The sequence below is a fragment of the Fistularia commersonii genome, chromosome 8 (genome assembly GCF_037954325.1).
Source record: "Fistularia commersonii isolate RoL2024-O1a breed Wild chromosome 8, RoL_Fcom_v1.0, whole genome shotgun sequence".
Classification (NCBI taxonomy): domain Eukaryota; kingdom Metazoa; phylum Chordata; class Actinopteri; order Syngnathiformes; family Fistulariidae; genus Fistularia; species Fistularia commersonii.
Window position 1 is genome coordinate 8,221,662 of NC_141291.1, and position 13,286 is coordinate 8,234,947.

General features: G+C 48.6%; 1 protein-coding gene across 1 annotated transcript in view; it reads right to left on the reverse strand.

Moving 5' to 3' along the window:
• The window catches only part of gli3 (GLI family zinc finger 3), a 90,859-nt gene that overhangs the window by 19,682 nt on the left and 57,891 nt on the right, over positions 1–13,286 (reverse strand). The window contains exons 5-6 of the mRNA XM_086150900.1: positions 4,542–4,753; positions 1,554–1,715 (exon numbers count right to left, since the gene is read on the reverse strand). Of these exons, the coding sequence (XP_086007026.1) occupies positions 1,554–1,715; positions 4,542–4,753 (374 nt within the window). The remainder of the gene's footprint in view (positions 1–1,553; positions 1,716–4,541; positions 4,754–13,286) is intronic.

Here is a 13,286-nt window from a genome sequence, read left to right on the forward strand (position 1 = left end):
GCGGGGAATTTTTAAAATCCCATTTTACTACAATTCTGACCATTATAGCAGCCTCTGGATGTAATGTAATGTCCACGGGGAAATCGACCTGAGTTCCCTCATAGCCTCTCATGTAAAATCCTTTTTTTTTTCCTTCTTCCAAAAAGCAGGGAAGCGATGCGTTCCCTATGGCTGCTGCTCAGGCTTGCATAATTGCGCTTTTGTCATTACATAACCTGCTCAGGCCACGGAAGGGCATCACTTGGTTAAATGGTATAAATGTATTTTACATATTTATTATCCTTATTATTTTGGTAGCAAAACAAGTATTTTCTCGGCCAGCAACCAACCAATCGGGGCCCATGATACAGAACACCATGGGGCCCAACCAATCGGGGCCCAGGATACAGAACACCATGGCTTTTCTCTATCCTGGGCCGTGATTGGTTGGCTCAGTGATGGTAGCATCATTCTCTGCAGCCCGGCATGCATTCAGCATCTGGCTTCATCCATTTCACAGCAACATGCGGCTGCTGCTGGTTGTGTAACGCTGCTGTGTTTGTGTGAATTATATAGGAAGTGTTTATAAGTGTGTGGGGAGGGTCACAAAGCTTTAAAATGTAAATAAATGATAAAAATGCATGCTTCTTGGTGGATTTTCGGTTATCGCGCCTGATTCTGGAACATAAACCCCGCCATAAACTTGTGATGTACCTAGTAGCTCATGTAGCCAGCCGTCGGTTAAAAGTCATATTGCAATGTCATTCTGACTAGACAATTTGTGACAACTGTCTAGTCACCTGTTAATGTATCGATTTAACGGGTCACCTTGGTCATCATTGCAAAAGTTGCCCCCCCTCTATAGTTTTGCCTGAAGCCGCCACAGCGCAATTCTCATCGCTCCCGCTCACGTCCCTACACCAGTGCACGACGGCAACCTCAGATCTTCTCCAGATTCCCTGGGCTCTCTCTCTTCTGGCTTCATCTACTGTAGATTCTCACCAAGCGCCCGCCACTGTTATTTCTTTTATGAATATTAAAGCTATTGTTGCGTCATTTCAGCTCTTAGCGTGCAGCTGTCAGCACAACTGTTATTATCACTATGAGATCTTTTGCTGCTGCTCCTCTCAGCCCTCAAACCCTCTCTCTATCACACTCTGGCTTTTTTTATTTCCCTCTCTTTCTACCCCCTACAGTTCGAGGCAGAAGGCCGCCCACACAGGGCCGGATTCCTGCAGTTGTTTCCAAGAGCGTGCTCCTGAGGGGAGATGCTGGGTTTCTGTGGACCATCTTAAAGATCCCGACTTGACGTCTTGCCAGTAGGCCAAAAAAAAAAAAAAATCCTCATGCAACCTCGCGGTAAAAGGGATTAAAACCATTTTGCGATATTTCAGGATTCTAATTCGAATTTGTTTGCTGTAAAAATCCCAAAATGCAACCACAAAAATAGGGTAAACACAGTTCAAGGTTTAACCCGCCTTGAATTAAAGAACACAATTTGACGTTATTGAGACGAATTCTGTGACGGCGACAGCTCACGAGGACCGGGATAAACCCGTGCGCGGCACACTTACTGTCCATGGCCTGCAGGTATTCCATGTGCAGGGAGCTGGCGGTGCCGGCCCCGGCCGTGGACGCCACCGAGGGGAGGAGGTCAGCTGCGTAGGGGTTCCGGTGGCCCGCCAGCAGAGCCATCTGGTGGTAGTAGTCGGCCGTGGTCAGACCTGTGTGAGGGGCTGGGGCGCCAGAGGAGAAGGGTCTGGTCAGCGAGGCCGCGTCGGAAAAAAAAACCCGCGTTCATTTCCGTGAGATGCTAATCAGCTCGCGGGAGCGGTAATGAGCGCATTAGCGGCGGCGGCGGCGAGGTGAGCGAAACGGCGGCGTGGGGAGCGTCACCTGCAGTGGAGAGCCCGGCTGGGGATTAGCCGACGCTCGCTCTGAGATTACAGCGGGCGTGAATTAGTGTTTGATTGATGCATTCACGGCGAGCAAAGCATCACTGATCGTCTCACAATGCGATTCTTAAACGGCCCTTTCTCTCGCGCTTACCATTCCTTGATCACTTGGAGCGAGAACACAAGTATATATAAGCGTGTGTGTGGTACCGGCGTGTGCGCCGACACATCCGCTGCCAGAGATGGTGCTTGTGCGACGCGCAAATCGGGCGGCTGCAGTCTGCAGATATGCAACCTGCTCCTCAACTGCTCCCTGAAACTGTGCAGGCAAACAATGGGGGCCCTAAATCTTCCCAGATAGATCTGCATGCATAAAGATGCAGCCAATGATTCTGCCTCCACTCTCTTCCTCGCCGTGCCTCTGTTTTCCAAGTCATTCCCTTAGTGATAGGCCGCTGTAAGTCCTTGAACCGTAGCCTAAAAATAAACATCTGGCGGTGGGCTCCCTTATGCAAATATTCGATGAAAGACGGGAGGAGGAAGACGAACGCCGCGTTTTTTTTTTTTTTTGGATGCAAATGTGGAGTCGGTTCAGACCCGTTCTCTCCCGATTGAAGAAATAAATAAAGGAACACTGTATGGGGAGATTTCCTCTTCGGGCTGGCCTGAAATGTGCATCCGTGATTGGCTGAATGTATGTAAAAGGGGGGAAAAAAGAACAAATCTAAATTAATTTGATCTGGGTATTATGTCTTCAGTGGAAGTGAGGAGTTTCCTAATTGTCTCCTCTGTTCCGCCTTGGCTTTGCATTTGCATTCAGCCGCAATGTGGCCCGCTCGGCGATGAGAACGGCTTTGCAGAATTTTCTTTAAATCAGAAAAAAAAAAAAAAAAAAAAAAAAAGCTGGCACCGGAGCGCAATCCTGGGGGCGATGGGATGGGGGAGGAGGGTGTCACTGTGCCACTCGGCGTGGAGGAGGCGGAGACGTGCCTCGGGGACCCGGCGAGCCACCGGCTGCTCCTTCAGTGCCACAATAGGATCAGGGCGCCACGACTACCTTCTCATCTTCGCCGCGAGCGGAGGGAAAGTGAGGAGATGCCGAGGGGGCGGAGCTTCAGAACCGATGTGTGGCGGCGAGGGGGGTGGCGCCGAATCCCACCCACCTCCAAAAAAAAATCTCCATTAGATTCTGTTAATTAATTCGTCATTATTCAAATGTACTTTTAGGTTGAAAAAGGCTCTTAAGAGGGAGACTCCCTGTAAGCGCAGTGATATACCGACAACACAAAGGCTGAGGGGTTAATTAATCACCGGATTGATTAAGAGAGTAATTAGGTGCCTCATTCACAATTTACCAGCATTACGGATCGAGAGGGGGATCGTGTGGTGGGCTGGAGTAAAAGAGAAAAAAAAATAGAGTTGAAGGCAGGCTGGGGATGGAGAACGTCTGCGGCGGTTTGGAGTGCGAGACATGAACGACGTTCACCCCGTCATTCACAGCGTGCATAGAGGCACGCAACCGTTCACCCTCTCAATCATCAGTGATATAGACATTCACCCTCTCATTCATACATTGAACACAGACGTTCAACCGTTCACCCTTTCATTCACAAGTCAGAGAGACTTCAAACCATTTATATTTTCATTCAAACATCAGACTTACCGCCATTCGCCCTTTCATTCACACCTCATGTGAGACCTGCAACCATTCACCCTCTCATTCACAGCTCATATAAACATACAACCGTTCACCATCTAATTCACATTTCATATAGATACATTCATTCTTTCACCCATCGGTCATATTGAGACCTGCAACCACTCACCATTTCATTTCCACAATGTTTTGACAGTCAACCATTCACCCTCTCATTCATCAGGTCTCATTCATCACTCATTCCCGAAAAAGGTCAGAAAAAGGTCACTAATCGCACTTAGGCTCCAACACCCCCCCAACCCCCGAAAAAAAAAAAAAGAAAAAGAAATGAATGTATGCATGTAAATGGTTTTGAGATGGCTATTTGATAGACTGGATACTTTCAACTTCCGATTACTGGTTCTTTGGATCTTCAGTGACTGAATTGGACTTTTTGTAAGTCGCTTTGGATAAAAGCGTCTGCCAAATGACGGTAAAGTAACGTAATGTAATCAGCGCTTTATGGACATTCACCCCTTCATTCACACAACGTATAGAGAGATTCGACCAGATTCAACCTGGCTGTGCTCCGCTGTGCCGCCAACCCTGCACTTTCATCATGTTCTTGAAACATTCGCTTGTTCGAGTTCAGCTCTTCGGTTCTCCTCGGGTAGAACTCAGTAATGCGTCCCGTAACTACGTGTGACCCTGCTGCTCGCAGACGCACCTCCAGAGATCTTCTACACGACTCGCAGATCAAACGGATTAGCCTCCACCCGCACCCTTTGCATCGCCCTCATCATCTGCGGCTGGGCTCTCTCTCTCTCCTCCAGCCAGATAAGATCTCTGCAAACCCCCGGGTCTTAATAGAGATGGATCTGGGTGCCTCTCACCTGACCTCCTCTGATCTTAACCTCCAGATCCCTGCTTCCAGCGATCGAACGTCCCTGATCAGTTGTAACAATTATTTCTAAAGGGTCCGCTGATGTTTCCCAGAAGATGTGTGTGTGTGTGTGTTTCACTTTACTCACCATCTGCGGGGCTGAGTCCCCGGGTGGCTGACAGCACGGAGATGGAGGGGCTGCCGAGGGGCTGCAGCGATCGGATGTAGTCCATGTATGGGTTGATGTAGGGGTGCGAGGGGTGAAAGGGCGACTCCGCCCCCACGGAGGGGTTCCGCTGGGGCGAGATTCGGATGAGGGAGATGTCGGAGAAGGCCGGACTGGCCGCCAGCGCAGGGGGACTGCAGACACACACGGGGAAGATGACGCGTTATTATGGCATCGGTCGAAAGAGGAGGAATTCCTTTATTAGTCCAGCAGAGGGGAATGGTCACTGCAGCAATGGCAGTAACGAGAGCAAAAGGAGCTTAAGCGTTTTAATAAAACCAAATTTCCCCTTTCAGTGGCTGTAAATTTGCACCAGGGGGTACATGGAGAAACTGTTACCGCCCATGAGTTTGCAGGTATTGATCATATTACACAGACAAGTTTTTTTTACAGCTATTAATGTGCAAAAAGTATAAAAAAATAGGATATAAAACTCTGTATGGACATTACCAGCATTACCAAACTGGACTTTATATTTACAGTGTAAACATTCTACCTGTATAATGTACAGACAAACAACCTCCCTCTGCAAATTCATATTTTTTTTGCAACTATGAATGTGGAATAATATTAAAAAACAAATTGAATATAAAACTCTGTATGGACATTGTCTCTCAGCTGGTAAACTTGTTTATATTTACAGTGTAAACATTGATTACACATAAGCTATTGCACATACAATTGTTACATGCTATAGCTAGCATGAATGCTACCTGTAGCATTATATTAACATGACATTGCAGATATAAATTAACAGAACTAAACACTGTTACAATTAAAAACAAAGAGGTTCCGTTCGCTGGGTGGAAAACTTTAGCGGGTTAAAAAACAAAATTTTAGAAACTGTTACTGTATATGAGTTTGCGGTTATTTACTGTGGTGCACCGAAAATTACCTTCGAAAATTACCTATATTATTATATCACATTGATAAATCATATCATTACATCATATTGATAAATAATATGGTATAAAAAATAAAATACGAATCAAAAAACATTTACAGTGATTGAACATATGGTGGTCACATTTCACATGCTAAAGTTAGCATGACCGCTACCTGTAGTATTATATGAACACAACATTATAGACATAAATAACACGCAACTTTACGATTAAAAACACAGAGGTCCTGGTCACTGAGTGGAAAACCTAGCTTAAGTGGGTTGAAAAGAAAATATTCCCCTTTCAGTGGCTGTAAATTCTCCACGGTAAGCATCCGAAGAAACTATCACTGTACATGAGTGTGCGGGTATCTATTAGAATGTAACGAAAATTAGCTCCGTCTGCAAATACACAGTTTTTCACAACTATGAATGTGCAGAATTTTGATAAATAATATGATAAAAAAAAAGAAAAGAAAACTCTGTAAGGACAGAATATGTGCAAAATGGATTTTATATTTACAGTGATTGAACATATGACGGTCACATTGCACATGCTATAGTTAGCATGACCGCAACCTGTAGTATTATAGTAACACAACATTAAGTAGATATAACACAGAATTAAATGATGACACGATCAAAAACACAGAGGTTCTGGTTGCTAAGTGGAAAACAACTAAACAGCTTTGCTGATGAAGCCACTGATGTCTGAGCGCGATTGAATTCCTGCGTAATCTGCAGATGCAACTGAAACCTCATCGGAAGACCTGGGCGCAGATTCGCTACGGCCTTTTTTTCTCGAAAGGGAGAACGTGCACGCAATCAGGGCCGCCTCCCTTATCGAAAAAAAAAAAAAAAACCCTCCTATTAATCGCCTCCGATGTGAACCAAAGTTGACAATCGGGAAACTTCTTAAGAGCCGAGTTTCAGATGAACTAATTTGTCCCCATTCTTATAATTGGCTAGGAGGGGTAAGAAAATTTCATAATGATGGCCTTCACCACAAAGGCCTTCCCCCGAGGATGAGGAGAAATCCACATATCAGCCAGACATTAACGGGCGGGAGATTAGAGTGAATTAGCCTCTCCACTTCTCTGTGGCTCCCAAGTGGACCAGTCTTCTGTGACAAAAGACCCCAGGAGGAGGAAGGAGAGAGAGGGAGGTGAGGCCGGGGGAGAGAGAGTGTGAGCGAGAGAGAGAGGGAGAGAGGGAAGGAAAAAAGTCAGACCTGGGCCGGAGTTTGTCTCGCCGTGACCTTGAGAGAGGCCAGGGGAGCGGAACAGCCCAATTACGACCTCCGCCCCGTCCCCCGATCCCCCTTCCAGCTCACCACTCCGCAGCCCCCCTAATGAAAGAGCCGGGGCCGGGGCCAATAATGAGCACTGAGGGGCAGGAACAAAACGCACTCAAGGACGGACAGGAAAATATAAGTGCACACTGGACACACACACACACACAAACACACACACACACATTCCGACTTTATCTTCGGGAGCCTTTCTGTAATTAGCCCGAGGAGACCTGGGGACGTTTCTTTTTTTTTTTTTTTTTTTTCCAGTCTCGTGGACGCTGAAGCACACGAGGAAAAACAGCCCTGCGAGGAACCTCGGAAGAACCTTTGAAGAACCCTCGGCCGCTAAAAGTGACGATCCGAGGGCGAAAAAACACGACGCCCGTAGCCTTTTTCTCTCCCTCCGTCGCCATTCGACCGGTGTGTCCGGGCACGTCAACCCGTGGGTGAACTTCAAAACAGGTGTGTTTTCATAAGCGTGCTTTTTTTTTTTTTTGTGATAAGCGAGCCCAGCGCCCACACGCGCCACCATTACGTGCCTCATTTGCGCAGATCACAACACAGCTGCATTTTGATGTGGCCGGTTCGGCCGGCCGTCTCGGGCCCTGCATACGAAGAGGTGGCTAGGCAAGCAGAACTTCATGTGTGTGTGTGTGTGTGTGTTTTTTTTTCCTTCTCACAAAGCGTGACAACTGAATGCAACTATACGCTTTACGGATGAACAACCGTGAGGTTTTTTTTTCTCCCTTTTCTTGCCTGTTTAGCGAGATGGCCGATAGCGCCGGCCGGCTTTTAGCAAGTTGCTAAAGAAGCAAGGAAATCGTGACGCGGTCGAATCGCCTTGAATTGCAAAGGACTGAACACATACGTGGAATTTGACTTCTTTGAAAGTATTTATATTGTAGACATGAGTCTGGAGGCAGAATTTTTCATGCTGACCTCCACTGCATTAGCATTCACACGTAGGAGGTGACATTTAGGTGAATGCTGCGACGCTAGGAGCCCCTTTTTTTTTGCAGATCGAAGAACCTTTCCAGGAAGTGGACTGTTTTGTGGTGCATTCGTACAGCAGAGGAACCAGGGACCTGCAGCTCCTGGAATCATCTCAGCTCCTACTCCAAGGCGAGGTCTTTCTAAAGTTCCATAGCATCTCATGTGACGTTGACGTCGGCGTTGGCGATTGGTTGGAACTCGTAAGCCATGTCCATTACCGCGCCATATGGTGGTCACTGGGTGCTGTTTTCTATTACGGACAAAAGGAGCTAGAAATGGAGCCACTAGGAGGTCAAAGGTCTTCTGGCCTGCTACGACTCGGTGGGGTTTCCAGGGTATGTGCATTCAGGCTAGAATACATAGAGGTTCTTCACACGGCGAAGCGGTATACGGGGACGATCAAAACACCCATCTGATGGTCCATGGTTCGATGCCCGCGATGTGGAACATGAACACGGTTTCAACTTCCACTTTCTTCTTCTGTGGTTTGGTTTTGAGTCTGGTCTTCAGCTAACGCTAACATTTCAGCGGTCCGTACCGCGGTCCCGTGGTCCCTTTCTGCCTGCGGGAATGCAAAACTAAAAAGCTCTTCTTTTTAGTTTTGCAGAAATACTTCCTGGAATGACATCCGAGGTCGGGACAGTTTTTTTCTGTCTGTAAGCGGCTACCGCTAACCGCTAACTGTGCCGTCAGGCTCCCCGCCCTCTGCAGAAACAGCTGTACATCTGCTGCCGCGATCCGCCTTTAGGATTAAGGACAAATACTCCCCGTGTGCCCGAGACGGCCGCATGTGACACGGCGGATGATTTAACCGACGGGAAAGGTAGAAAATTAGCGACTCTTTCTGGAGCCAGGCGCCGTGACACTGATTAACCCTGTCAGGGCTTGGCGCCGCCGACCCTCGGCTAAATGCCTCCGCTCGCCTTGTTTTTCCAATTAACCGGGCCAATGAGAGCAGGGGAACTAACAGCACAGAGGGAAGACACGTGTTGATTCATAGGAGTGTGTTTGAGGGAGGAAGTGAGAGGAGTGAGAGACAGAGGGAGGGCGGAGAAGAGGGAGGGATGGCAGCTTGAGCATGAACGGCAGTCGGGAGGGGAAAAAGGATGGACCGTGTAAAGATATCGACTCGAAGGTATGGCTGGAAATATAGGAGTTGGGGGAGCGTGCGGAAGAGGAGGGTCCCCCAGGAGCGCAGCCAGGTGTGAGGGGATTTAAGGAGGACAGCGGCCGGGCGGGGGGGGGGGAGATGGATGTCCGGGAAAGCGGGCGTGAGGAACGGCGCCGGATTCCGATGCGTGATTGTCCTAGCATCTGCCTGTAAGGATAAATCAAGATGACAGGGGCGGGCGTCCGACGACACGCCGTACGCCTGGCCTCCGACGGCGTTCCGGCTTCACCTCGTCGCTCCACCACAGGCTCTCCTGTGTTTCCGCGCCGGGCTCGGAAAGGTTATAAACCCCATTAACATTAAGAGCGGCGGTTTTGCCAGCAGGGCACGGGGACGGAGTGAGCGCCGCACATATGGAAGCCATTTCCTCTCACGTGGCTTCGCTCCACCAACCAGCCGGCCAGCCAGCGCCTCTTTAGGCCGCCGCCTGTTTACCCGCCGACGTTTCCCCGGCTGCGCTCCGCCAGACGTAAATATGCCCCCCAGATGATTTGAAGGTTTTCACGGGGCGGCGTTTGCGCACGGGGACCTCGGGTCTTTGTTTAGAACGAGGTTAAATCCACACTAATATTTTCTCCAGCGGGCGCTGCGGCGAAGGTTGACGACTTCACCCGGGGAGCATAAGGTATCATTGTGGCGAGGCGGCCGGACCCGGCGGGACCGACACAACGGTCCAAATTAGAAGCTGCGCTTGCAGAATACTTATAGCTCGGGCCTGGACGGAGCGCTAAAGCACCGATGGGAAACCAGCTTTTATTTTGAGTCACAGAAAGGCACGGGAAATTAATAGAATTCTAATCGGTTTTGCAGACGCTTCATTTGTTCGGTGCCAACGAGTCACACCGACACAGCCGAAACAGGAAGTTTAAATGTGCGAACGTTGGTTGACCCATAATCTATATCCTGCACTCCATTCACTCCTGCACTAATACAAACATTCACCCTCTCATTCATGTGTCCTCTGGTCAAATATAAATTTTCACTCTCATTTACAAGACGTACAACCATTCATCCTCTCATCACACATCATGTAGCATCAATTATTCACTTGTTCACACATCATAACCAGACATTTAACCGTTCACCCTCATTCATATGCAATATCCTGAATCCACACATCATTTCACAACAAATTTTCACTCGTTCACACATCATAAATAGACATACAACTATTCACCCTCTCATTCACACGCCGTATAGAGATTTGCAACCATTCATCCTCTCATCGCACGTCATTTAGAGACAACCATTCACTCCATCATGCAAAATATAAAAACACATAATATGTACAGGACTGTCTCCAAAATTTAGAATATTGTGATAAAGTTCTTTATCTTCTGTAATGCAATTAAAAAAAACAAAAAAACTTTTTCATGATATTCTAATATTTTGAGATATGATTTTTGGGTGTTCTTCAGATGTAAGCCATAATCAGCAATATTAAGATAATAAAAGGCTTGCAATATTTCAGTTGATTTGTAATGAATCCAGAATGTATGACATTTTTGTTTTTGTAATTGCATTGCAGGAGATAAAGAACTTTATCACAATATTCTAATTTTCTGAGACAGTCCTGTACAGTGTGTATGTGTGTGTGCGTGCGGGTGTGTGTGTGTGTGTGGCTTGACTTGCAGGGCAAATGTGCATGGACTGTTTTATTCCTCTGTAACGTAGCCGGTTGATCCTCTGGCCTGGAAATGTATGTTGAATTTGTAAAAACTGCAAGTTTAAAACAAAATTTCATTGATAAACACACCCAAGCCTTTGGAGGAGATTTAGTTAAAAGATATAATATCACTTTTTGCAAGCGTCCCCTCTTCCTCCTCCACACGAGAAAGAAGCCTAACAGCCGACACGACGACCAACCGGAGCCTCCAGAAGCACAAGTTGAACTGCGAGGCGAGAAGCCGCGACGCCGCGACCTGCCGCTTTGCAAAACCATCTCTCCAGTTCCCCCACTCGGCAGGAGCATCCACGGATGGACCCAGAATCTTAAAGTCGCCTCCAAAGACGGCGGAGGAGGCGGCGTTGGCGATACGGCGTCACAAAGATCCTCCGCCTGTTTATCGGCCACAACCAGGATGTAAACCCGGGTGAAACCTCCTGGTCTCCTGCGGCGAGGCGGGTCCTGCGGTTTCTTTAGAGGAAGTGAAATCAATCCGGTGTCAGGTCTTCTCCTGACCGAGGCTGACAGCATCACGCATCCACTCGCCGACATCCCCCACAGCCTCACCTCCGTCTCACCGCACACCCACCCACCCGGCTCAGGCCTGCCACCCCTCTGAAAAGCTAACCCGGGAGGGGGGGTGGGGGAGCGGAGGCGAGGCGAAGGGAGGCGAAGGGAGGCGAAGGGAGGCGAGGGGCTCTGACAGCGGAAACAGAAGCACTTTTAAGCTCCAAACCCTTTCAGCGAGATCAAAGGGCCGCAGGAACAGAGCCAGCTGAGACCCGCGAGGAGGAAGAGGGGTGGCGGGGCGGGGGGGGGGGGGCGTCAGGAGCCGGGTGACCGACACAAACAGGAGAAGGTGGATTCTCAGGTTTCGGCGATGGAAAGTCTTCATTAAAAAAAAAAAAAAAACGACTCCCGTGACTTTGTTCTCCAGCCGGTTCGGGCTAACGTCGAGCTAACTTCTCCTTTGGGATTTTCCATCCAGGGGTCGCCACAGCGAATCAACCTTCTTCATCTAACCCTATTCTCTGTTTCCTCCTCTCTCACGCCAACTACCGTCATATCCTCTCTCAATACGTCCATAAGTCTTCTTTTTGGTCTTCCTCGAGACCTCCTGCCTGGCAGCTCCAATCCCAGCATCCGTCTACCAATATATTCACTATCCCTCCTCTGTACATGACCCAACTGTTTCAGTCTGGCTTCTCTGACCTTCTCTCCAAAACTTCTAACATGTGCTGTTCCTCTGATGGACTTATTCCTGATCCTATCCATCCCGGTCACTCCCAAAGAGAACCTCAGCATCTTCATCTCTGCAACCGTCCAGAGGATCAATGTCAGGCTAACAGCAACTGTAAATATGAGCAGGACTAGCTCGCTTTGGATAACTGAGGACCTCCCTGGATATATCTTCATTTATATTAACTTGAAACGGCTCGTCCCGTTTGCACACAAGTCTGCACTTTTTGATCTACACTTTCCACTCAGAAACTCAACAGGCCAGGAAACACTGCCTTTTCAAGGGGATGAAACCTCCCCAACGCAGGCGGCCTTCTGCCTCGACCAGTTGTGGTAGAAAGCGAAGGTCGTTCCGACTGCCGGATCTCGCTGGGATAATGAAAGGAAAAACTGATGCGAGCGAAGGAGCGGACACATAAAAGCGGGGTCCCGTCAGATAACCCTGAGAGGCTCAGACAGGAAGCACTGCCACGTGCTGCCGTGGCTACAACCACATTATCTTGACAGACGAATATACATTCGAAAGTTAATCATCTGCAACTTTTATCCCGGCACTGAGGGGGGCGGAGCCTATGCCAACCGTCATTGGACGAGAGGTGAGTTCACCCCGGTCGCTAGCCAATCACAGGGTCACATAGAGAGACGTCATCTAGAAAGATGCGAAATGTCACTCTCTCACTCAGATGTCACACAGAGACCCAAAAAAACCATGAACCCAGGTCATATCGAGAAACACCGTCATTCACTCACTCACACTGCAAAGAGAAATGTTCACTCATTCATTCACACACCATAGATACATCATTTCATTCACACATCATACAGAGATGCAGGCATTCAGCCTCTCATTCTCATGTCACCTAGAGACATACCAACATTCACTATAGAAACATCCATCTATTCAGCCTCTCATTTACAGGTCTGGACACCTTTGGGTCGCCTGCATGTGTTTGGAACCAGGAGAACCCAAACTCAACATCCTTCAAACCGACCCATGAAAGCAAGTCAGGTTTTTCTGATTCCCGTTTCGGTCTCTTGCGGCTCCTGGTGAAACCCTGCTGAGAAACAGCTGCTCGCATCTCCGAGGGCCGACGCGAGACCAAACAACGAGCTGAAGTAAAGTTCCCCGAAAGCCGAGCGGAGCCGAGCGGAGCCGTCCCGTCCCGTCTGTCTCCCTGGGTGCGGCAAGAGGACGTGCATCCATTTCAGCCCCACGCATGCAGTGCATGTTATTTGACTTTACGGCAATTTGTGCATTCCCCGCCCCCCCCGCCGGCTGAGCTGGACGGGCCTCGCAGGGCACCGCCGGGTTTCCAGGCCTTCAGGGTAACTATGCCCCCCCTCTGGAGCCGCAATGACTATAACCCCCCCATCCCTACTTCAGATCAAAGGGCGGGGGGGTTTCTATTCATGGTCACATC